The sequence below is a fragment of the Scomber japonicus genome, chromosome 10, assembly GCF_027409825.1.
Source record: "Scomber japonicus isolate fScoJap1 chromosome 10, fScoJap1.pri, whole genome shotgun sequence".
NCBI lineage: Eukaryota > Metazoa > Chordata > Actinopteri > Scombriformes > Scombridae > Scomber > Scomber japonicus.
In genome coordinates, this window is record NC_070587.1 from 13,312,526 (window position 1) to 13,337,400 (window position 24,875).

Consider the following 24,875-nt stretch of genomic DNA (forward strand, 5'->3'; position numbering starts at 1 on the left):
AACTTGTAATGTAGATTTACATATGGTGGCCGACAAGGGCAAACGCGCAGCAACGGCCAAACGCTGCAAATACATAGACGATGCAGAACCAAAGACACACAAACACATGCAACAACAAAATGCTGTAACGGAAAAATGCTGCAAACAAAGAAACGATGCAGAACCAAAGACACACAAAACAAATGCTGACTCGATATACAGCATTTCTCTGTTGCATGTGATTTGGGGATTTGTATCGTTTTGGTTTTACATCTTTTCTGTATTTGCAGCATTTTGTTATCGCATGTGTTTTCTGTGTTTGTGCTGCACGTTTGCCCTTGTCGGCCACCGTATTTACATCCAAGAAATGGCTTGTAATGCTTGCAAACACGTCCCCACAACACAGAGAGCAGTCACAGAGTCTGAATGTATAGGCTGCAATTGATGAACATGCATGTGAGTAAGACACAATTCAGCTTATTGACAAAGCTTGATACTTACCTCCCAAGAGTAAGCGCTTGAATCTGAATCTCCCTGATGGGCAGCAACTCTGAATGTTATGTGAGCAGCAGCATCAAGCACCTGAGCAGAGAGGGAGAACATTTAAAAAGACAGCTGCAATATGATAGGCTGACATTGAAGGTGTGTCACCATGCTATTGGTTAGACTTAACCAGGTGATGTGAACAGCTGATGTGTCAATTGATGCTACAGAAATAACAGCAAGGAAAATATGAGCTTTGACAGAGATCAGTATGAGCTTTGAGAAGGATCAGGATGACTAAAGAATGAGAAATAAAACTATGACGTGAGCATACAAAAAGTTGGTCCTGTCTGAACATTTGCTAAGCTTCATGAGTTCAAATGCAAGTATAGACAGTGTATATGAATACGTACAAAACAGCTGCAAAAAAGTATGATTAAATCAAATTTGTTTCAGTATTCTTACCCTAACATGATATTTTTCTTCTTTAACTATGGAGATATTAAAGCACTGTTTATATATGTTGTGGCTATATTAATCTGTAGTGGAACAGAAGCATTTAAGCCTGGATAGGTAGTCTGAAATAATGTGTACTTAAGCTTTCCCAGTGGGACTAAATCTCTTCTATCAAAAGTGCAATAGTAAGAGTCACCCGCCGCAGAGCATAGTTTAGAGCAGAGTGGTTTCGTGTCTTTGAAAGACCATGTCAGTTTCTGACCACAGTACAATTCTTCATAAGAAGCTGCATCTAGAGTAAATAAAAACCTAAACTAACAGAAGGTAAGTATGTTTAAATGAACTGTGCACCAATTGTTTAAAAGCAGAAATGCATACTTTTCTCAGACGCTGCTGTAAACAATTGTCTGTTCAAGGTATTCAGATAGTGTCTTACATCTGTCTGAGGAGCTGCATTATCAGGCAGCTGAGCAAAGCTGGGCTCCTGGGAAAATCTAACACTAGACTTAAAATCTCCTGTGTAAGTACTGTTATCTTGCCACTAACTCATATCACCTGAATCAAACATAGGTACAGTCTGGCAGATATTATCTACAGAGAGCAGTGCTGTTAGAGTTGAAGAACACTGTCCATTGTCAAGTCTGTAGAGAATAAGTTGAAAGGGATTGTCACTAGTAATGTGGATTTTAACAGAGGTCACAACTGAAATGACCTTCAAAATGCTGCCAACAAGAGACACATTCATCTGCCCAGTGTCCACATCAAAGTTAATACTAGCCATTGCCAAGGGAAAACTTGAACTTAATTCCTGTGTCTCATTCCACAACACCTACATCTTCTTGGGAGTTTAACAGTGAGCCATAGAGAATGGAATTACTCTGGAGATAAACACTCTGCAGCGCCCCTCAATGTAACGTAAGGACACCTCCCCTGGGGAACATATTGCCTTCAAAGACCACATCCCTTGAGAGGAATATGTCCACTGATGCCTCGTCGCCTGAACTCATGATCACCATCTGGCTGACAGCAGTGTGGTGTGGGAAGTTTGGAAAAAAAGGGATAGTAGCAAGTCCCCCAGGAGGACACATAATGAAGGAGGCTATGCTCACAGCCAGTTTGGGTGCAGAATGAGGCAAGGACTGTAACAGGCTTTATAGATTTCACACTGAGGAAGCAGGAGGAGCGAGCATTGGCCATTTCCACAGACGGGGCAGGTGAATCGTCTTTGACTGGCTGGCAGAAAAAAAGATGCGTTGCATGAAGCTGCTTACCAGAGCTTTCACAGTGACTGAGGCCCAAACATCAGAGGCTGTGACAGTTACTCAATGGCTATTTGCTGTCGGGTCATTGTGAGGTGGAAACATCATGAGAAACTTCCTACCAGGCCTAGTCGTAGACAGGCCTGCAGAGGAGAATATAAAATTAAGTTACACTCTTTAAATCAATATAAAACATCTGAATGTGCATAACAGACTAAACAATAACATGATTAGATGGACTATTGGACTACTCTGAGAGCAGTTGATGATTTTATGAGTGTAAACAATACACCTGCAATGAAGTGATTACAGCTATCCACTGTGAGCTGAGTTATAAAGTTTCCCTGTATGGGTAGTGAGTCTGCTTGGCTAACAGAGATAAGACTTGTGTGGTGTCAGGTTTCAACAAGCTCAGCAGCCAATGACGAACATCCTAGTTCCTGACTGAGTACACCTGCATTAACGTGCACTCTCACTCTGGCAGTTTCCATGATAACAAGGATCTTGGCGCGGGAGCAACAACATACCTGCAGTGTATAGAGAGAATTCTGAACAAGAGCTTATTTACACCGTAAGTAGCTAATATTTTAAATGAATATAAGGTCACTTGCATAAAAATGTTGTTTTATTTTCTACACATTGATTATCCATTAGTACAAGCTTATATTATACTTTATGGATTGTCATAGCCAGTAGCAGTAAAAGTTCAAATTAATGTAAGCAACATTATCATTTTATCTCATAGCAAATGCATTGTGACAAAAAAGGCAAACTAATTTTGAGGCATTTCATTTTGTAATACAATGACACCTGATAATCACCTCCTAATGCAGAGAAAAGAAAGATTTTTCAAGATACCAACAACTGACCACAATTCCTTTTAAAAGTGTACAGATTAGATTTGTTGTCCCAAGGGCTGAGACAAAGCCCCACCCCAGTCATTACTCAAAACCAGGCAAATAGAACTAGTCAAGCTGAGAAAGAACTGCTTGATTGTTGCAAATGACAGAGGAATAAGCAAATGGAAATGTGCTGCAAATATAACCTATTCAATAATGTCTGAGTGAAGAATGTTTTCTTCCTGATGTTTGTGCAAATGACCTTTGAGCCCGAAACACTAGCTCATAAACCACTTACCAAATCGCAAGAGGCACACATGGAACACCAGTAAAAACTGTATTGCACTGAGACAAGAAAACTGACATGAATGGAACAACTACAGTATATTAATTAAGGTTTTCCATGCAGTCGAGAAATGTTACGGTATTTGCATGATTGGGAAGACACCAAGCAGTAAAATCTACTGATGGGAAAACAGACTGCCAGGGAAAACGGCCAATTAACACACCTGTGGTTGCTAGGCAAATATGAGCTATCAGTTCACGTGGACGTCATCGGGCTGCAAATGCCAGCTGAGCGTCATTGCAGTTAATTACAAGAGCTGTTGTGGCTCTTATGATTTTGACAATATATAGGCCTAACTGAAATGACCAGGTAGCTGCGTTTTCAATGTCAAAACGCAACTTATTTGTAACTAGTCTACCACATGTGAAATTACACCAGTCATCACCTATTACACAGCTTTACCGGAAATTGTAGCGACAGCCTATTCACAGCTTTGTGTTATTCATACACTTGGCTATTGTGTCTTAGTAGTTTTCAGGAAACTGCCTTTGACAGCAGTTCTCATAACAGAGACGGAGAGGTATTTTCCGCTGGTAGCTATTTTTTGACTAAGAGGCAAACTTCAGGGGCAGGTCAGCGAGAAATGAGTTGGCTGTGAATCCCCTTTTTAGGTGCGCATTAAGTTGTTGCTCAGCTTTTAACGAGCTGTCTCTGCTGAAGCTCATTTAATCGAAGGGTGCAGAGCTGCGCTGAGTGAGTCAAGTTCAAGCGCACAGAAGAGCTCAAACACAAGGATATGACTTCAAAACTTTAATTTCCACAAACGAAGGATGTATTGGTAGGTTATTGGTTGTTATTTTAAACGTTACCAGCAATTAGGCTGTAAAAGCATATGGTCTTACTAATGGACACATTTGTAGCCTGCAGTGCAACTTTTTCATGTTATTTCTCTATATATCTATTTTGTTTTCCTGGCTTTCTCTATCGAGTTCACTAAAGTTCATGCAAGTTGTTTATCTGTATCACTTTGAAAATGATACAGATAATAAGCTCAAGGAGAAGCATTTTAGCTCTAAACAGCAGTCCTGTTTGTTATACAGTGAGCAAATATGACAAGTGTACAGACTTCTTCCTTGAAGAAGCTAGTTACAAAAGGTGTGTACAGTAAATTAGAAAAAACTGACTTGGCAGCCCTTATCTCACTTCCTGTGTGTGTGAGTGTATAAGGTTCATGCAGCCTTTGTGACCTAAATATTATTCTTAGCAAAGACAATTTTTTCCCCTGCTGTTATTAATCAATCAGCTTCACTCAAAAGTGTCAGAGGGAAATTCAGGGCACCAGATCTTTGTGGAACCATTGACATCTTGTCTTTCACTTTTTTTTACAAAACATTTGGGTTGCTTGTTTCTCAGAGGAATGATGAGGCTGTATTTCAGAATGGCTGGATTGCACAAAACCCTCAGTGTGACTGGGATAGGTCTTGTGATAGTGTAGTTAACAAAACAAAGAACAACAGCTTTGTCTCCATCTGATAAAAAGTAAACCTGAGGCGTACGTGCCCAGAGTACTGCATGTCCACAATCCTGTTGTTGCTGTTGTGGTCACGGCACAGGTTGAAAATGCCAGCATTTTGATGCACCCATCGGATCATGTCTATTCATTCTGGTGTGTGTTTGCAGGGTTTATATTTTGACACACACACACACACACACACACACACACACACACACACACACACACACACACACACACACACACACACAAATACACGTGCAGAGAGAGAGAAACACAGAAACTGAGAGAGAGGGAGGGAGGGAGAGAGGGGGGGTGGGTGGGCGGGTGGGCAAGGAAGTACAGGATATGTCTCCACATATATATATCGGTGTCAAACTATTCTATTGGAAATAACTGCTCAGTTTTCAGACTCTTGAGAATCTATGGCGGATTGCTCACAGGTATGCATGGCACCAACTGAGGTATTGTGGGTTTTGCTTTATTTAATTTTTTTCATTTTCGTTTTGTTGTTACTTTATTCATGGTCCAATGGCATCACAGAGTATGTTGTGTTAGAGATATGGGGAGAAAAAAAAGAATTTGCATCAAGCTCACTTAGATAAACAGCTTCAGTAGAGATGGCAGAGTTGAGTAAACATTTCAATAAGAATATTTTCTCTCTTCAGTGAACCAGAGTAAGCTACCACTTTTATAAAATTGAATGGCAATGAACAAAAACAAGACAGTATAACAATAACAAAAGATGGTTTTCCCCCTTTCTCACTTCACTCTTTTTTTCCTCATTGTTGTACCATCAGTTTTTGTTTTGATACATCTTAACAATAATCGTATCAACAATAAGTTTTTCTTTGCTATCTTCTCTCATCTTTCTTTCCATTCTCCTGGCATTTGTTTCCATTCAAACTCTCTAGGCTACAGTAATTCTGATATGTGCACACATTAGTGATTGTTATCGCTGGTGTCAAAGTCTTGTCAGCGGTGCACAATGGTTGAGCAGAGGGCTGTTATTTGTGTGAACAGATAAGAAAGAATATAGTGTCTCTGTGTGTAGTTTTGTTAATGTACATGTGGTAAACCCCCGTTTATGTGGGTATTTTTAGATTGTACTGGGAGTGTTGGAAGGAATAGAAGGTTTAAAAATCAAACCTGGTAAACAAGAATGAGGTGTTCTGTGGGCTGGTCCAACCAGACAGGTATGAGGTTCAAGGTTAATGATGTCAGTGGAAAACTACAATGAAACAAAAACAAGACATATTCACCCTCAAGCAACATTACAGTATGTTCCTTTCTTGCAAAACTGCACTCCAGTTTTATTTGTAGATTTGAACATTTACCCTCTGTGATCTTGGCATCTCTATCCTGAAGGCAGCTGGCATGTCTGCTTTATAAGCAAGCCACTGGTTATTATATGTTGCAAATTGGGTCTGGTATTAAAGAGCAAATTCAATTGGCATTCAAATGTACAAGAATATATTACCCAATTTGAGAAATAATACAGGTGTCAGGAGCCATTTTGATACAGAGGCAGTGGACTGGGTTGATAAATATTTCCAAATTGGATCAGCTTATTATTTCACCCAAAGCAAGTCTGAAAAGCAAATTGGATACAGAAGGGGGATTTTATTTGCAGCTTCTTAGGTTGTTTGCGTTTGGAGATTTACTGCAGCTATTCAAGAGGCCAGAACAGCCCACACTACACTCCCTCTCCAATCAGCTTCAGTTGTGTGATTAACATCTTTTCCAATATAGTCAACCAAAATAGTTTATGATACTGTTCTGCTAATTTAGCGTGAAGATAATCTTGTTGTGGACTGGGCTGCACCCGTTGCTGTATGGCCCTACAGGGTGGACGTTTGTCTTGCATGAAATTTTGTAGATATCAACTACCGTGGCAGCATTTATCTGATTACAGTATGTGCCTTGATTTCCTAATGTCCAGGTATTTTTCAAAACTTTAGAAAGAATGAACTTATTTCGACTAGTCTCCTATCATTTTTTTTCAAGTGCATAAGTGATGTGCGGGGGTTGTATGGTGGATGTTTAGAGGTATGCTGCTGTCCATAGGAGCCCTATTTATAACCTGGTCCACTCTTTACACATGGTCATAAAATATGATGGAAACAAGGACACAATGGATGTGGGTAACAATGAAGAGGTAACTACAGTGTGACATATGGCACAGAGGTTAATGGGGGAGTTCTCTCTGTGTATCGGTGAGTATAACTTCCTGATCCCATGCAAACATCAGTGGCTAAATCTGACAAATGAGGTTTAATCCGGGACTTCCACTGGAGGAGAGATCATTCCCATGTTTTCCGATTTAAAAATATCGTCAGTTGCATTGTGTTTGAAACAGCTGGGATTTTGTTTGGCAGGATAAGAATATCTGAGTCCTGTGCCTTCAGGAAGTTGTGAGGTTTTCTACTTCAGAACTAAATCATAGCCAATGTAAGTGTGTCATAAGACATAGTCAACATGTAAGTATTTGTTCAGGTTAAATTACACGTTTCTTTCTCAATCAGCATGACAAGACTATTAAGTTGTGAGACACAATAAAGAAAACACATTTTTTTCCTACGATTTGTTTCAGCAGTGGGAATCATTGGACTTGTTTTTATTGCACAATACTTGACATGGCACGTAGGCTTTGCATAGGGAGGGGAAAATGTTGAAAGGGCATTTGTCGCCAGCTGACTGTGACAGATTTCTCTGTAAAGTGTTTTTTGTTTTTTTTGCTGACCACTGTGGGAAATAAGGTTCTCATTTGTTGACCCTCATGCCACCACCCACCCACCTCAGACTACAATCTAGACTACAATCTAGATTTGCTATGCACACTTTGAAACCAGTAAACATGGTACAAGGACTAGTTAGTTTGGAATTTCCGCTTACTGGTTATATGTGATCCAGAAACTGAAAGAGCCAGACAAGACCCAATAATATACACTGTTGCTGCTTCCCATCACACTCTATTGCTAAACCAAAACACCAAGATTTCACAAACATCAATGGCTGAATATTAATAGCAGATATTTTTAACTTGGGTTTCTTTTTCCCCAGCAGCATTTGAAGATGATGCGATTGCTGTTCCTGTGTCTGCTGCTGCCAGCTGCTTCTGGTACGTTCTCATCTCTGTGACGCTTTCAGGTGATAAACATCTAATCAGGCTCCATGCATCCCTGTGCTGGCATGTTATCCTCACCTACTTACGTATGTGTGGTGTGTGTAGTGTTTGCAACAGGATTAATGTATGCAGCCACTTTTGAATTATACTACAACATAAAAGCATAGTTGATGAATACATAGTTGGTTTAATTGTATTGTATTGCATGAGGAGTTGTGTAGGCTACTGTATGTTTCTTCTTTTGCACTTATGTCCTTTATGTTTGCCCTGGTGTTGTATGTGTGTTACAGCTATTCCATCTGTTACTTAGATTAATTCCACCAGCCTAACCGCGTGGTAATAAAAGAAACTCGAAGTATGATACAGTGATAGAAACAGTGTTCACACATATAAGAATAACATCATAGAAAGCTTAACATGCACAGAGAAATTGCCAGACTTCACCAAAAGTACTTGATACAGTACATATGCAGTCAATACATCATAGTCCTACTGCGTCTTTTGTACAGTCCATGTAAACATATGTAAATGTTGCAGACTTATGGAGCAATAGGTGAGCAATAGCCTTTTTAAAAACTTTATTGTGATTGTGATTAATGTAGCTTCCTATTCTATACCTTTTTTACAGCTCTTACAGATGACAGTGAGGGATCAGCAGTTGGAGGTATGTCGTGCATCTTTGTCTGTAAAATAAAGAAAAACAGGGCACTTTGCTTTGCCTGTGTTAATAAGTTCATGTTAATCAGCTTAGTGTTATTCAGTTGTCATGGTGCTATCCAAAACGATCAGTAAGTAAATTGTATCAGGCCCTTGTTTGAAGTAAATTTAGGGCTAAAACACAAGAAACAAAAGATATATTTATAATAATATTTATAATGATTGCATTAGCTTGAAACCACATACGTACTTTTTACTGTTTTATTTCTTAGTTTTGAGAAGAATTATCAGACTTCTATTCATTCTCAGGTTTCTACATGTTTTGTGAACTGTTACTGTCAATTCCAATATTTCAGCTTCTGCTTAATGAGTCCTTTAGGCCATGTATTAACACTTGTCAAAGATCACACCAGACATGTTTGTTGACAAGAACTAGTGATTTTCATGTCAAATTGAATAACTTAAAAGCATTCTGTAGATCATAATACAGCATGACTGGACAAGAAAGATAATGATGTCACCTTTCCCAGGTGCTCGAATCTCCACATTTGTACTTGGTTCGCACGAGTACAGAAATGGGAGCTGCGTGATCTGATACTAGCAGCACTTTCATTTCTTAGTAAATGGTTTTCCTTCCTCATGTAGAGTTTCATTATTTAAGGTTATGGTCACATTTGTTTTCTTGTTTGAAGTTTTGTTGTTGTGTACAGTTTCACTCATGTGTTTTTTATGTATACAATTCATTTTTAGCTATAGTTTTCGTTATATTGATCTCACACCTTTTGGCCCTAAACTGACTCCATAAAAACCTCAATCACAATAATGATAATAATGTTGCTAAAAGAGTAAAGCTGTTGTCTATATATTGACTATTTTAAAATAGAGGAAGTCTCTCATTTTTTTTTTTATATTTGCCAAAATGCTCACAATTGAGACGCCATGCGTGTCTGTGCTGTCTTTACAAGCTTCTGTTCTTATTTCACAGGTCTGGATGATGAGGATTTATATGAACGAAAGGGTGAGTTTATTATCTCATTTTCCAAGAATGGATAGGAGGGCAGTCTGATTTTTTTAATTCCTTCTACATCACTCTGCCAACACTCTAATAGCAGTTGTCCAGTGGAGAGTATGTGAAGGTTATGGCCTTTGTAATTATTGTCAGTAAGTCAGCATTGTGTGTAGGGTGTTGTAGTCCAGTGAGATGTGTGAAGGCTATGGCCCCTGTTGGCTTTCCCTCCTTCCAACCATTATGCCCTGAATGGACTCAATTAGCTCCCTGGAGGGGCCCTGTGGATTCTGCTGAAAGGCCAATGAACACGTTGACATCACCACCATCCTGCTGGTCAGCTAATCAACACTGGCATTCTCATTCTCTCTCCATGCCTTTCTCAGTCAATCTTCATTTTCCCTTTGATAGACGTTTGATAGAATTAAAGATCTGTTTAGACCAGCCAGGAGCCTCCCTGCAAGGAACTGCAGTTCCTCTGATGAAGCTTCCACCTTCTTGTTTCCTGTATACAAAAGTGTGTTTTTGATTTTCCTCAACTACCTTTCGAATAACTCAAGTGACACATAAGTCAAAACAGTTACTTTAGCCAAGGTAACTAGCTGCCAGCTGTAGCTTTACATTTACCATACAAACATTAAAGTGGCATTAACCTTCTCATCTTACACTTGGCAAGAAAATGAGTAACTCCCAAGAGCTATTCACTTTCAAAAGCCTTAGAAGTTTGGTGGAACTGATGTCTTTTGTCTGCAATAGACATGCTACAGAGGTGTGTGAAGAGGATTGAAATATACATCAGCATAACTCATGTCAACTCTTTTTTTTGTTCTCTTACAATGAATTCAGGGGTCCTCACCAATATGGGTCCTGGCTCAGTAGGTAAAACTACTGGTGAAGATGACACGTCAGGTGAGAGTATTTTAATTATAATTAGTGATATACATTACATTTTATACCATGCAGTTGTGCCTATGTACATTCATAATACCATACACACCTATCAACTTCACTTGGCGCTGCTTGTTTAAAACACAACTGTTCATATTTTGTCTTTTAGATCAGTTCACCCTGATTGTCATCATTGTGGCTGTGACCGTGCTGACTCTTTCAGTTGCAGCTGTAGTCGGTAAGTATTCTATGTTTTGTTCAGAGATAATTCAGTAAAACGTTCCATTCTCACAGTTGACAAATGTACTGCTGCAAAGTGTCAGTCCCTGTAGTCCCTGTGTTTGCCTTGTGCAACTGTTAATACTTAAACAGATATGAACTTTTCTCTTGCACCTGTGACATTTTTCATTTTTCTTCTTGCAGCCATAATGTTAGTAAGACGTCACATGCACAATCGGCAGCAAGGGTAAGATCCAATTTCCTCTCAAAAATTTGTTTTGATTTGTTTGCAACATTTTATTCATTTATTTATTTGAAGTTTTTGTTTTACTAGGGTAGGGTTTTCTTCATTTTATACTCAAGTAGAGAAACAAACTTATTTTCCTCCTATGGCCTCTGTAGGCACTGTATCAGTGTCTTGACAGAGAAATGCATGCTCCACTTTACGCTAACTCAGCCTGCAGGTGACAGAACCAGTCTGGTGGGTAACAGCCTTTCTACTGCCTTGCCAATTTGCCCTACTTCATTCAGCTCAGCAGTATCAAAACCAGAAAAAAAACACTCAGGTGGCAAAACACAACCAACATCCACCCATCTGAGCCCGTCTGGACTTGTTCAGCAATTAGTATCACAGCCTGAGGCCCTGCACTGCCACTGCTGAACACTCCCCTTCTCTAACCCTTTCCATCTTAGCCATCACACAATGCCTAAAGACAGTGAGTGCTACTGGGTCTGTATGACCCAATGGGGACAGGACCTAACCTGTTCTAAAGCTTGCCTCATGAACTGAGACCTGAGTAGACGGGTATACTCAGAAATAAACATGATCCTGGCGTCATGACAACAATCTGCCAACAGCGATCAGACAGCAGAACAGCCTAAACCAGTTAAACAGAGAGACTCTCTCTTCACTTTTTGCCTCATATCTACACGATGCTTGTTTAACAGCAGTTTGCTCTGGAATGGCTTTCTGCAGAGTAATCAGTTTCTTTTGTTCTGGGGGCAGTAATACATGACCTGCAGGTTTTGTCAGAGAGGTTACAAAGTTCAAATTAGACTCCAGAGATCTTTAAGTAGCAGGAGACCTGCCGTTGTGGGGCAGGCACCCAAGTCAATCTGCAAGGGTTAAATTCCTCCGTAGGATTACTGGCTGCCTCCCGGGGCTGCAGTCAGCTCTGTCAGTGTTTGGTGCTGACTGATCGCTCTGCTGAAAAGAGGCTTAATCACACAGCAACCTCTGGCTTGTTGGATCAACAGTGCCTTGCTAGGTTTATAAGTCCCACCTGTTGATGAGCTGTGTTTTGAGGTGATTCAGTCACTGTGCACCTGTCAGAGCCCTGCAGCATGAGGCAGACATATGTTTCCTGGATTCCGACACAAAGGGATATTTGTTGTGCCTTTCTACTAAAAAAAACTAAGAAAGAGCCTAAAAATATCTTAAAGATGACATACTCATACTTTTACCCTATTTCACCTAATCTGTTTTTCCCCCTTTCCCTGTATTCCCTTCCTGTGGACTGTCCTCCCTCTCTCTTCAGGATTTACTCTGTGCCTACAGAGCAGAAAGACGCACCCTAGTTCCTGGCGGAGCAGCAATTCTACTGTATAACACACAGGCAAGAGGGGAGCAATGCACCAGGCTATGTCACCTCCTACTCCTTGACTCAGGACAGCTCTTTGCACAACAGCTGACTCTACTCATCCTTCACTTCATTGCTCCTCACTCCTTCGCAAACCTCCTATGCAATATGTGTTTTTCCCCCCACTGCTGTCATACATTTTTGTCTTTGTCCCAGCCATTTGTACTCCACATATATAAAATCTAGCTCGGGACATTTGGAACACATTCAAACCTTCTAATTGGATTCTATTTGAGGAATCCAAATCAAAGCCAGTGAATATGGCTTAAAGCTTCTTTTGTTAAAGGGATAATTTAGCACAGCCAGAACTCCCCCTTTTTTCACTACCTGAAACAAGAAATTATTTTCCCACCAGCTATGTAGTGAAACTGCATTTGCGTTTGATTCTGCACATGTAGAACAGACCTGTCTGTGTGAAATTGTGGGTTGAGTAAGACAAACCATGCTAATCCACACTAAGCCAGCCCAGTGCTTTGCTCACTTCATTCTCCTATTCACTTGTCTGACATCCTCTGTTCCAGGCCCATTAGGAGTGTCAGGAGGCAGTGGAATAGGAAAATAAAAAAACAGTTCCCCCTCTCATCCCAGTAAAAAACAAGAAACAAGTGGAAACAGCCATTGTGAACACCCTCCTGCAAAGCAGCAAATTAATCGGCCATCATGAATGATGATGTTTTCTTTTCCCCCTCTCTTTTTCATTTTGAAAGACTTTCACTTTAACATCTCGCAGATTGTAAAAAGCTCTCTGACTGCTGTAGAGAGTTAGATTAATGCCTTACACACTGGTAGAGAAAGGCTGGGTGTGAGGGATGGATAAAATCCTGCAAATCAAATGAAGTGTTGGGGGTGATTTGGAAAACACCAACAACGCCTTTGTTTCATTCATACAGAGCTTGATGACTCCTCTGTTTTCATTTAAATATGAAGAAAAACTTTCATTCCAAAACACCAAGGCACTTGTTGCCTTATTTGCTCCAACACAATGATAGGAGAGTAAGGGCTAGGGTTCCCGTGGCAAAGGTTAAATGGAAGATGGTATGATGCTCCTGTTAGGCATGCCACTTTTCACTTGTAGCTTAATGAGAAACACATATAATAATGTCAACAAACAATGGGAATGGCAATATGGGGTTAAACAATGGATTTGTTAAAGCAGGATCTCACTTTGCTTTTCCACTAAATCTTGCAGCTAATCTCACCACTGGGAGCAGGGCCTGGCTCCAATCCAGCCCCAGTTGAGAGGAAAACAATTGTGTAGTCATGCCCTCATCAGGGTGCACAGTGCCTATAGCTCTGTGCTGAAGTTTTGTCTTGAAAATGCTGGATCCCAGTTTATTTTAGCACAAAAATTAGCAAATGGGATTATTGTCTGTGCATATGTTTTAGTAGTCATTTTTGAACATTGTGTGTACAGTATGTATTTCTCACAAGTGTAGTGTAGCCCAATAAGCCTCCAGTATATGTTAGCATTTCAAAGGGAGGACAGCTGGCCAAAAATCGCAGTTAAAAACATTTCATTTTTCTTTTATATCTGTGTCTATCTATTCATATTTACTTGTAGTTATAATTTCTGTTGGACAAAGAAACCACAATACAGCAGTCTTCTCTTTGAATGCTTTTCCAAAATGTAGCAAGCAACCTTGTGCAGAAATCCAAAGAGAAATATAGTATTTAATCCATCCTGACTCTCACATGTGGCCAAAGTCTACTGCATTTTTACTACTGCTGTATCGCCTCTTTGCTGTGACACTACTCGTTCATATATAATAAATGTAGCTGTTGAACTGTTTTTCTTTTGTAACATCATGCATATGGAAGATGGAATGCTTTTCTTTTTTTAAACTGGCTGGTTTTTATTTCTGTTAAGACATTATCAAAGCTTACTCCATTATCATAGCTTTATATTTTAATATATTTTATGACAAATTTACTGAGCTATACATTTGTTTGTCTTGATGCTGAAATGGTGTATTTGGCTATGTGGTCTTTTTATATGGTTGTTTAAGGATTTGATGTCTTCTCTCCAAATTGTGTGTAAAAAAAAAAAACGAAACAAATCTGTTAATTGCCAAATTTATTTTATGTAAAATATGTGTATTTTTGTATTTTATTGCAGCCAAAAGATTGGATTTAATGTTAATTACTGTTTTGTTAATTCTGTTAATATGCACTTATGTATCCAGATTAACCCATGTGTGTCGTTTGTGCCAAGGACCTCTACAATAGATTTTCATTATACAATAAGAATTTACAAATAATCTAATACATAGCCATGTATTTCACAAGAAAGCAATTGCAGTCCATATCCTATATCTCATTATTTCCGTTTGCAAAGCTGGAGCCTCGTGATTTTGTTCTGACGGCAATTAGAAATATGAATAGAACTGTATATTATGTAGCTGGACTCAGGATTGTGTTGATTTTGACAAATCTGTTGTAAATGTTTCTGTTTTGTATGAGTTTGTTGTCTGCATCATTTTGATGCCATATGGATACAAAGATAATGCGCCAGTGCATCTTGTTTAATCTAGGGCTTTACTCACTTACAAGCATAGAGCCACTAAGAGGCTTAGACACCCCTTACTAAACATCACGTTTTTGTTGTGATTGAAAGTTTAAAGAGCGTGCAGATAGAAGAAGTGATCCAGCTTCATTTTTAGATGCTTATAGAACATAGGTGTTGTATGAGATTGTCAAATGTGGGATGTTATGGGGTTATTCTTACCTATATAACCTTTAATATTAATCCTGGCCTTGAGACACAGCCTATGGCATTTAAAACAAACCTGCTTTATGGCTGATGGTATTATTAAAATATAAATCATCTATTCATTATCTGCCAAGATAATCACTTTTTTTTTTTTAGTTTTGCCATGTATAGAAAGCAGGTGAAGGTTCCACTTTTTCGCTTGTCAGTATGATTCACATTTATGTTTATTCAGTGTGTTTGTATAACATTTCTACTAAGCAGCATACAGTCAGTCAATGCATATGCACACACAATGTGTCTTTATTGAGTCTTTTTCTCCTGATGAACTCTGTTGGTTTTCTGCAACTCTGTAGTTTCATCTCTATCCTTGGGCCACTTGATATGACCTGAAAAATAAACACAGACTATTAAAACAAGTCACACACTATTTAAGCAATCAATTATAATTATATATATATATAATATATACCACAATAACGATAACAAACAATGTGCACTTGTTGTGGTTGGTCTGTTACAGTTTCGCCCAACAAATAGCTTAATCAGGATCTTTCTGATCTATTAATCATCACAGAGATTTTAGTCAGCATTCTGTGGAGCTGTTATATGTCGAAAGTGACTGAGTGTTTGCCATATATCATCCAGTAGCCTGTGGCATGAATTACTGAACCCATTCAACTGCAGTTTCCAACAGTATGGTATAAGAACAGCTATCCTTCATGCACAATGTAATTTACTGTAGTAAAACATCACTTTAGTCAGTATTAAATTATTCAGCTGTTGTGCTAATCATGCACCTCTCAAAAAATGCAGAAATACAAAATCCGAGCTAGAGTTAATGAAATGAAAAAAATATGACCATAAACATCTCAAGTACTTACTTTGATGACTTCTTGCGACACTTGGGAGGTTTACACACCTTACCACCTACAGTGAGAAATTAAGCACAAGCAAGAGAATTGCTGAATACATATTACTGTGGTTTACAAGAGATCACAAAAGACAAATTTGTCTCTCAAAACTGTACTTACAGCTGATGACCATGATACCCATGATGAAGAGAACTGCTGCTATGACCAGTCCAGCATGGCGCAGGGACTCATAATCTAGACATACAAAATTCAATTCAAACACTCAACCACAGATGCAACAGGTTAAAAAAAAGAAAGACAAGAGGAGGGTCTTACCATAGGTGAAATCTTGGTCCCACTTTGGATCTATAACAAGTAAAAGTAGAAAAAGTATTGAATTAAGTTTGACAGTTGAACACAGGAAGCCTTTACAGGAAGAAAAAAAGGCAGAGGATCATCAGGGAACAACAGTCAGAGATGGCATGACAGATCTACTGGCCCCACTGACAAGCTGTTGATGGTGCATCAAAACCCTATCTATGGTAAGCCAGCCCAGCATGAGCGCACAATATCTTATCTCTTCTTGCATAAGGTACAATCAAGCATTAATCTGTTGGCAAGAGAGGAAGTGAGGCGCTCTATTCTACCATTCCGCCACGGGTTTTGTTTGGAAGACAGGGAATTGTGATACTGTCAGTCTGCCATGAGATAACAATGAAACCGCAACGCCTGTGGCATTTAAGGTAACAGTGGAGTAGGGAAATTTTTAGTTACCCCAGGTAACTGCTTGATGGGTCCCATTTTCAGAGGCTTTCTTAGCTGTAGATTTGGAGGATGTCGCTGTGGATGTTAGAAAAAGAAATGTTAGTTTCTCTGAATTCAATATTTATGAGGTGTTGTATTTATAATACACATTTATAATAAAAAAACATTTCATGTGTCATAATATCTATATTTTTTTTGACATATTGAATTATTATCTTTGCCATGTGAGCTCAAATATTTTTCCATTATATTCCAGCTGCATTTCTATGTTTAACAAAAAATGTTATTCAATTTCTGAATATTACAGTGGAATGACTCTCAGAGGGCATTCAGGCTGACACTTTTTAGAGGATATCAGAGCTCTAACTTCAGTTCTCTGATGAGGTGGAATGGAGCAGAAATATTCCTCTGTATTATCTCAACCAGGACAGAGTTTTTAACATTTTCTAATGACCTCATATTTAGTTTAAATTGATGGGAACATTTATTGTAAGCCTTTGCTATTGGTGTGAGGGGATGTTATTTATACTGGAGTGCTCATGGTCTGTCTACCAGCCAATGGCTCCACCAACTGGGTGCTCAAGCATGTCACTGAGAGGGTGAAAATTGTTACCTGAAGTGGTTGTGGGCTTTGTTTGTGGTTTTGTTGTTCTTTCGCTGGATGCTAAAGGAAAAGAAACATGAAAATCACATCAGGCTAAATCAGAATTATTTAAATCTATTTTACATCAATTATGTTACATACAGCACTAACATCACACCACACTACCTGAGGTCTTAATCTCTGGTGTGGTGTTGTTGTCTGTTGTCACTGGGTTGCTGATGCTGGTGACTCTGGTTTCAAATATTGTTCCTGTAAGATGGGGCAGCTGGGTTATAATGAAACCAAAAGATGTTTGACCTTTTCCAATATGATTGATAGATAGATAGATAGATAGATAGATAGATAGATAGATAGATAGATAGATAGATAGATAGATAGATAGATAGATAGATAGATAGATCCAGGAGTGCAAAGGCTGCAATTAGAATTTCTCAGAATAGTCACGAGTGCCATACCATTGGGAGTTGGAGCAGTGGTCATTGTCAAGCCTGCCGCTGTCACAGTCACAGTCACAGTCACATTTTGATTTCGGTCTATGGATGTTTGAGCCCTTGACACTGCAGGGAAAATACACATTTTAATCACCACGTGCGCAGCCTCATAGCAAGGCATAAATACAGTACACTTTACAGGAAGAACAAAGCACAGTGTTGTTTATCCCAGCGACTTTCTCAAACAAGGCTGTGATGTATTCCTGGCACAGACCAGACTTGAGAATGTGTCTGGCCATGCAGGGGAGAGAGGGCCTGCAGATGCACTGAACTGAGAGTATGTCACAGTAATAGTCTTGTGAGTAGGGCAGTGCGGCACAGCTACAAAGAAGTAGCTCTTACAAAACCTCCAGCTACAACAGAGCCGGATTGTTGTGTGAGACTACAGGACAGTGAGGCCGTTGTCTGTTTACTCACTCAGCACCTTCCAATTAGTGTTGAAGCTCTACAAAACCTCTACTTTCTATGTTAATGCAACTACTTTAATGAACCTATACTGTAAGAGGGGATTCATAGTTAACTCTATTTTTTAATATTTTTAATTGTCTGATATATTGTGTGTAGACTTTGTTTGTACAGTAGTGAACCTTTTGTATTTACAGTATATGATCATAGGAACTGATTTTAGTTTTTTTATTGTAGGTATTATTATTAATTTCAATATTAATTGTGAGTTTATCCTCTTATCTGAAACAAATAAGGTTAGATTTAGATTAGATTAGCTTATATGTTATCATCCGCTCAGCCTCCTCTTGGTCTCTGCTGCATCAGTTTTGACCACACATTTCATACTTGAGTACCCCTTTAATTTGCTAATCTGAAAACTACAGCTGTAAGTAATACAATGTAACTTTTATAAGAAGAAATAACACACCCTTCCTCTTACAAACAATAAGTTGAGTTCATAAGTTATAAAACCCACTCTTGCACAATTCTTGGCTTTTGCTCCTATTCTCACTTGACTGGTATGACCAGTAGCTTGGTGGCTGATGTTAGACAACTTGATTGATACTTCTGTGTAACTGATACTAATGAGTTACTTCACTGAGTTTGTGACTCTTTGCTACTTTAACTAATATTTTAGCATTTCCATTTTTTATGATCTTATTATAGTGATTTGAAACCAAAGTGGCTCCTGTTCAGCATAAGTTACATAGTCTAACTTTAAATGCTAATCATGTGTGACTTCTCAGCAAGCTGCTTCAGTACTGATTCAGAATTTTTGGCACTCACCATTTAACATGACAAAAAGGAGAACGGTCAAGGAAGCCAAATGAATCTGAAAAAACAATCAAAAAACATACTGTTAGGAGGTGAAACAAAAGCAAAGAAAGAATCGGTTTGTATCACAGACAGTGTAAAATTGTATTCTAACTTGTAAGACATCCTGTGATAAAAAAAAGAAAAGATTTCAGCCTTTTAAGATGATATCTGCAAAATATTCCAGAGCCCCTCAGATAGCACAAGTCACTCTGTATAAGAAAATGGGGTGATATATATGCAGCTACTTCAGAGCCTCTGTTACAAAGGATTGGAGCAGATACACCACATCCAGAGAACATGTCTGCTCATCAGCACACAGACAGACAATGCCTCTTTAGCCATGGTAATGATATTTGCAATTGTTTAACCAGGGCACAATCACAATGTGAATGTACATACTACATTGTACATTAAAGCATCTGTTTAGATGATTAAAGCAAGAGATCAGTCATGGAACATTTTGTACAGCACACGTTTACCAGACAGGAAGTTGTACTCATTGACGTTACCACATTACTAACTCTCCTTCCCTCTAAAGCACACAGGCAACATCACTCACACTCCTCACGCAGCATGACAGAAAACAGACTCTTACTTCAAATGTCAAAGACACACACATCATACCCATGTTTTTTTTAAAGTTATTTGTCAAAAATGTGAGATCCAGGCTGCACATTGTGTATGCAATCCTCCCACACAGCTGTGTTGAACTTTGTACCACTATTGATCAAACTTCACCGAATTTTTTAAGTTTGCTACTGTCACCAATTAAGAAATGGCATTTGAGGATGTGTCAAAACAAGTCTTTTTAACATAATGGAAATTCTGTACAAGTATGCAGCTGTCTCTGAATCAGTGGGAAAACATGCTTTCCTCCCCCTCACAACATATTGCTGCTAGATTGAAACAGAAAGCCATAGACAATCAAAAGAAGGCAAAAATCTGTCCGATATTGTATTATTTCATAGCAATACCGACTACAATACCAAACACTGTGCATGCATACACTTTTCTTTTATACACAGCAGAGGCAGGTAGAGTAAGAGATGAGAGTCTAGGCCAGTGACTCGGTTTGAATTCACCCTCAGCAGAAAATGAATCTCGATCTTTGACCTATCCTGGTGGCAGCTTGTCCTCAAGGCTCAGAGCAGCGTGACAGGTGAGCGTCCATGGCCGTCATGAGCTGTGACAGCTCAGATTAGCAGGTCATGCCAATCTTCATTTCACTCCAGAGCATATGTCAAGATGAGGCCTGTTTCCCTTGGGCTGTACAGGCGTCTTTCCCTTCCCCTAGCCTGATCTGCCTGCCTGTTTGTCACATCTAGCACTCTCACTCACTCTCCGTCTGTCTGTTCATCCGTTTGTCTGTCATCCTCCATCAATCTTTTTTCAGCATACTTCTCCAAAACAACCCTCAGCCCACTGATATTTAGTCATCCACTCAGGCTATCATGCTTACCTTTATATCCATTGTGTGAGGTGACCCAGTCCAGAGATGTGTCCGAAGTCTCAATGCTTTCCTCTGTATGCCTCTTCTGTATGACTTATAACGGTAACGGTTAAACCACCACCAACCACACCCATGTGCTCACCATCACTACTTCCTCATCCAGCACACAGAACTCTGGTTCAGTCTCTCGCTCACCCACTCTTTTTCACAAACATGGCCTCCTCCTTCTTGTTCTTTGGCTTCCTCACTCTCACTCACTCTGCTATGACATGTGTCTGCAGTTCAGCCATCTCTCAGCACGATTGCTTCTCTTCCTACTTTACTTCCAAAAATAAACATGTTTTTCTGGTTTTTCTGTTTGCTTCTGTCATATTGTCTCATTGACTGTCTCTCTATATGTTTATACTATCATTTATATGTTTATATGTTTATACTATTATCATTTCTGTCCATGTGATAATCTGTCATCCATTAGTTTCTGTTTCTGTCTTACAAACAAGAAATGAATGACCTTGCTGTGGAGGGAGATTGTTGATTTTTTAAATGTATGACTTTCTAAATTGATTTTCTAAATTTTAAATGTATGACTTCCTTCTATTGCTGAATGCTACTAACACACTGGCATGGAGAATGTTGTGTTGTGGTGAAGCACTCAATATCATTTACTTTAAATAATAACCATTTCAACCCACAACTAAAGACACAATTCTGTTTCTCCAGTGTTCTCTATTTAGCTATCACCTCAATTAAAAAGATCTGTTTTGTAACTACACCTAACTCCATTACATTCTGTATTATCATAGAAAATGATCTGCTCCATGCTTATCACATTGAATTGCAATTAAGTAGTAATATTGCCAAACTGTTGAATGAGTGTTTTTGGTTCAAGACTGCAGGATTTGTGTTTGTGACCCAACTGCATTATACTGAGAAGCACAAACCTGAACTGTTACACCAGACAAAGCCTGCAATTCATCCACACAAGCAGAAGATCGTCTTTGTCCTGAGTGCTGGGGATGCTTTCGGGGTCAGCTTGTTCTCTCTCACATTCTTCATTTCTATGGTTGCTCGAAAGCACTTCACACTAAGCATATTTTTTCTTAGGTTTTCAGACATTAAATACATAAACAAACTGTTGACTTGTTTAAAGCAGATTCTGTCTAACACTCGACCTTCACAGGTCACTATGGATGCCTCCAGCCAATCATTGCATGGTTATTAGCTACAAATAATAAATGCTATTGTTCCCAAATACAATGAATATTCTCTGTTCTGCAGAGAGGTCCATCAGGTTGTTTATAAATGATTCCTAATAATGTACTATTTGTTCATTTTCCCATTCTTGATACCACAATTTATTTCTGTATTTTATTTCCCCCACCTACTATATATTTAGTGCATGGATGTAAATTTAGATACTGCAAATGTGTAGATAAATGTTTTAAATTACATTTCACATCATGTGGTCATTTAAAAGCAGTGATAGTAAAGCAAACATATTACTATTTATGAAGCCATTTAGGAAAAAACAAATATCAAAATGGGAAAAATGTTTCAGTGTCTGCTTGGTGGTGGTATCCAGTGGTGGAAGAAATATTTCATATTTCAGTTTCATTACTTAAGTAAAAGTGGGAACACTGCAATATAACACTGCATTCAAAATCTTACTTAAATAAAAGTATTCATGTATTATTAGTGTATAATTGTACTTGAACTACTCATGATGCAGGAACCTGTTGGTGTAATATAATTTATTGACATTGCATTAACATGAAAACACCAGTTTAACCTTGTAGCTGGTCAAAATGTAGAAAATGTGTATTTGACTCACTCTCAAGTAGTTAATCAATGTATCATATTGCATTAGATGATAATTTATTGGAATGTTAAATATTTATTTGCAAATTGTATTAAAAATACAGTATTTCCTTCAGAAAATTAGTGAAGTAATGTATTTTGTGATGTTTCACCACTCTCTCTCCTATTCTGTCCATTTGTCATAGTGTTTCAGAGGAAGTGTTTAGTGCATTTTACTGAGTGAGATGCAGAAATGGACATGTGATTACAAATGATCTTACATACATACAAAATATATATATTCTGGTTAAAATGGGACTTTTTTAAATATGCCATTATGAACCTTTAGGCAAAAAATTCAAATGAAGTAATACAAGCCATAATGAATCAAGAAGAAGCGTGCTGCAAAGTTCAGTTGCATGTTGCACCTGATACAAAGGCCACAAGGTTGCCCATTTTGCGAGGCAGCTGGATTCATGAAATCATGTTAGATTCCATCTTGTCAGGCTTCAAGTTATGCGTTTGTTTGTTTGCAAATCCAGCTGTTTTGCAAGGTAAAATGGCGATAGATGGTAATAGACAGATGGTTCATCCAATTATGTGCCAAGTATTTTTGTGTCTGCCTTTTTCCAAACAGTTTCCATGGATGACTTCTCAAATAGTCATCCATGTGTGACAAAACTGTGTAACAAAACACCAAGTATGTCAGGTTACAAGGTTGCAGTCACATAAAGTAACACATAAGTGTATAACACATGACAATTTTTTTGTATTTTTTGAGAGAGAGCGTGATGGAGAGATAGAGTGAGAATGAGGATATTAGGATGGGTAGGTACTGACTGCTGACCTCAGGGTTCCTACAGTATTACTGACAGCTAGTGCTAATGCTGTTTCAGTGGAATAACTGCTCTTGAAACTGTTCTGGTTTAAATCAAGCTGATTATTTTGAGAGAGGAAATTTGAGACTGTCTGCTCTAGAACTCTGGGTAATAAAATGCGGAACCGCAGGCATGATTGTGAATGAGGTAGTTTGAAAGAGCTTGGAGGGAAAAGGAATCAGAGGACAAGTGACGAGATGACTCAAGAGCAGAAGTTTGGAGACAACTTCCTCGGTGAGAGAGGGGAATGCAGTAAACCGCAGGAGACATGCTGAAATATGTAACATGGTTCACAAAACAGAGGGAGAATGCAAAGTCATCAGCTGAAAGACAGGTGGCTGCTGCAGGCTTTTCAAAGTGTAAAAATACATACTAATCTGTGGTACACTTATTTTGACACTTGGTTTATTTGCTACTTCCTTACTATGTGGCTTGGTAAAGTACATACACTTTGACATGTTATTTTAGTTTCATTATTTTGTAAGATCTGTCTATCAAAATCAATAATGCATTGCGTTAGCTATCTTTCATGGACTACATTTTTATTTATTTAGTTACATTTTTTCATCCACATCAGGGGGCAAATTCCAACCTCATTACTGACAGCAGGAGAGTGAAATGAGTTGTAATAACTGCGCGTAAAATCATGTTCTAATTTGTAAAACATGTAGTTGCTTTTGATTTGATTTGATTTAGTTAAAATTGAAAAATCTGAATAATGAGAGCAATGAAAGGGTTTGCAAGAATTTGAGTTAAAATTGAGTTAGTTCCCTACTGGTGGCACAACCTGTTAAAGTGATAAAGGAGTTTTACTCAATCTGATATCTTAAAAAAAACAACATTCATGAGAGGGGTGAGAAGGATATAAAAAAAATCCTAGAGCTGAGGTAATTATTATTAAACCATTATTTGTTTCTTCTTTTTGACTTAACTGTACACTTATGCAGCCTGTGTGTTCAAGCTCCCTGGAGATTCTTCAGAACACAACATACTGTATCACTGTGTGCGTGAAGCAAGTGAAGAAAAATAGTAGTTGACATACAGTATTGAGCTGTCAAAGCTTCAGTTTAGCAGATTACATTTCTGCCTGCACCGAAATGATGCATCAAGAACAGACTTTGGTTAGAACACAGCAGTCAGCTTGACAGGAACTTAAACAATTGTTCAGTAATGAGACAAACATACCTTGACAGCTCATGATGGAGAATAGAGAGCCTAATTGAGGGAATGCAGCTCAGTGAAACGCTGAGATTCATCTCTAGGCAGTCAGGCCCCATTAAGGAAACAAAATTTTGTAGGTTGGACAAATTTTTGAACAATAACATCCTGGCGAAGAGTTTAATATCACACTGTAAGTAAATATTCCCATTGCAATTATTCCTTGGAAATAATTGGATGAGTGTTTTACACAAAAAAAGAATTATTTGTGTGAACCTAGGTGCATCAAATTGTCATCTTCATAAAAAAAGAAAAACTGTATTATATTGTATTATATTCTTATTTATGAACACTAAATAAAGATTATAGCCTTTTTTCTGTATAGTGTGTCTCATTGGACCATATGAGTTATCTGTATTGTGTGTGTGCTCATGAGACTGATGTGACGAATTGTGCTTGAGGGAAAAGAAGAAGCTAGAAGCAGAAACAGGCTGTATGCATTAGAGCTCTGTGCTAACATATCATGAGAGCCGTATCACTATCTGTGTATAGTACA

General features: G+C 38.5%; 2 protein-coding genes across 6 annotated transcripts; one reads left to right on the forward strand and one right to left on the reverse strand.

Moving 5' to 3' along the window:
- The first annotated feature begins 2,666 nt into the window (after nucleotides 1–2,666).
- Nucleotides 2,667–15,478, forward strand: si:dkey-262k9.2 (uncharacterized). 5 transcript variants are annotated; one of them, XM_053327201.1, is made up of 8 exons: nucleotides 2,667–2,748; nucleotides 7,879–7,936; nucleotides 8,571–8,606; nucleotides 9,585–9,617; nucleotides 10,452–10,514; nucleotides 10,663–10,731; nucleotides 10,917–10,959; nucleotides 12,251–15,478. In XM_053327201.1, exons 2-8 carry the CDS (start codon nucleotides 7,891–7,893, stop codon nucleotides 12,288–12,290), a joined length of 330 nt encoding a protein of 109 aa, XP_053183176.1. In that variant the 5' UTR covers nucleotides 2,667–2,748; nucleotides 7,879–7,890; the 3' UTR covers nucleotides 12,291–15,478. The 5 variants fall into 5 exon arrangements, with proteins under 5 accessions (XP_053183176.1, XP_053183175.1, XP_053183174.1 ...); XM_053327200.1 differs by lacking the exon at nucleotides 2,667–2,748 and adding an exon at nucleotides 4,032–4,140; XM_053327199.1 differs by lacking the exon at nucleotides 2,667–2,748 and adding an exon at nucleotides 4,032–4,140 and having other exon boundaries at nucleotides 7,882–7,936.
- Nucleotides 14,414–20,687, reverse strand: fxyd5 (FXYD domain containing ion transport regulator 5). The gene is made up of 10 exons (XM_053327196.1): nucleotides 20,496–20,687; nucleotides 19,007–19,052; nucleotides 17,738–17,839; nucleotides 17,448–17,531; nucleotides 17,292–17,342; nucleotides 16,688–16,753; nucleotides 16,250–16,279; nucleotides 16,094–16,168; nucleotides 15,944–15,989; nucleotides 14,414–15,448 (listed from the first exon to the last, which is right to left on the reverse strand). Exons 1-10 carry the CDS (start codon nucleotides 20,505–20,507, stop codon nucleotides 15,424–15,426), a joined length of 537 nt encoding a protein of 178 aa, XP_053183171.1. The 5' UTR covers nucleotides 20,508–20,687; the 3' UTR covers nucleotides 14,414–15,423.
- Nucleotides 20,688–24,875: the final 4,188 nt, after the last annotated feature.

Excerpts from the sequence above, each read along its gene's own strand:
- fxyd5 (XM_053327196.1), bottom strand. Across the intron at positions 17,840-19,006 it reads CCTTTTTGTCATGTTAAATG|TGTCAAGGGCTCAAACATCC; the intron begins GTGAGTGCCAAA and ends TTTTCCCTGCAG. Across the intron at positions 17,532-17,737 it reads CACTGCTCCAACTCCCAATG|GAACAATATTTGAAACCAGA; the intron begins GTATGGCACTCG and ends CCCATCTTACAG.
- si:dkey-262k9.2 (XM_053327197.1), top strand. The coding sequence starts at position 5,241 with ATGGCGGATTGCTCACAGGTATGCATGGCACCAACTGAG. Across the intron at positions 8,607-9,584 it reads TGAGGGATCAGCAGTTGGAG|GTCTGGATGATGAGGATTTA; the intron begins GTATGTCGTGCA and ends CTTATTTCACAG. Across the intron at positions 10,515-10,662 it reads TGGTGAAGATGACACGTCAG|ATCAGTTCACCCTGATTGTC; the intron begins GTGAGAGTATTT and ends TTTGTCTTTTAG.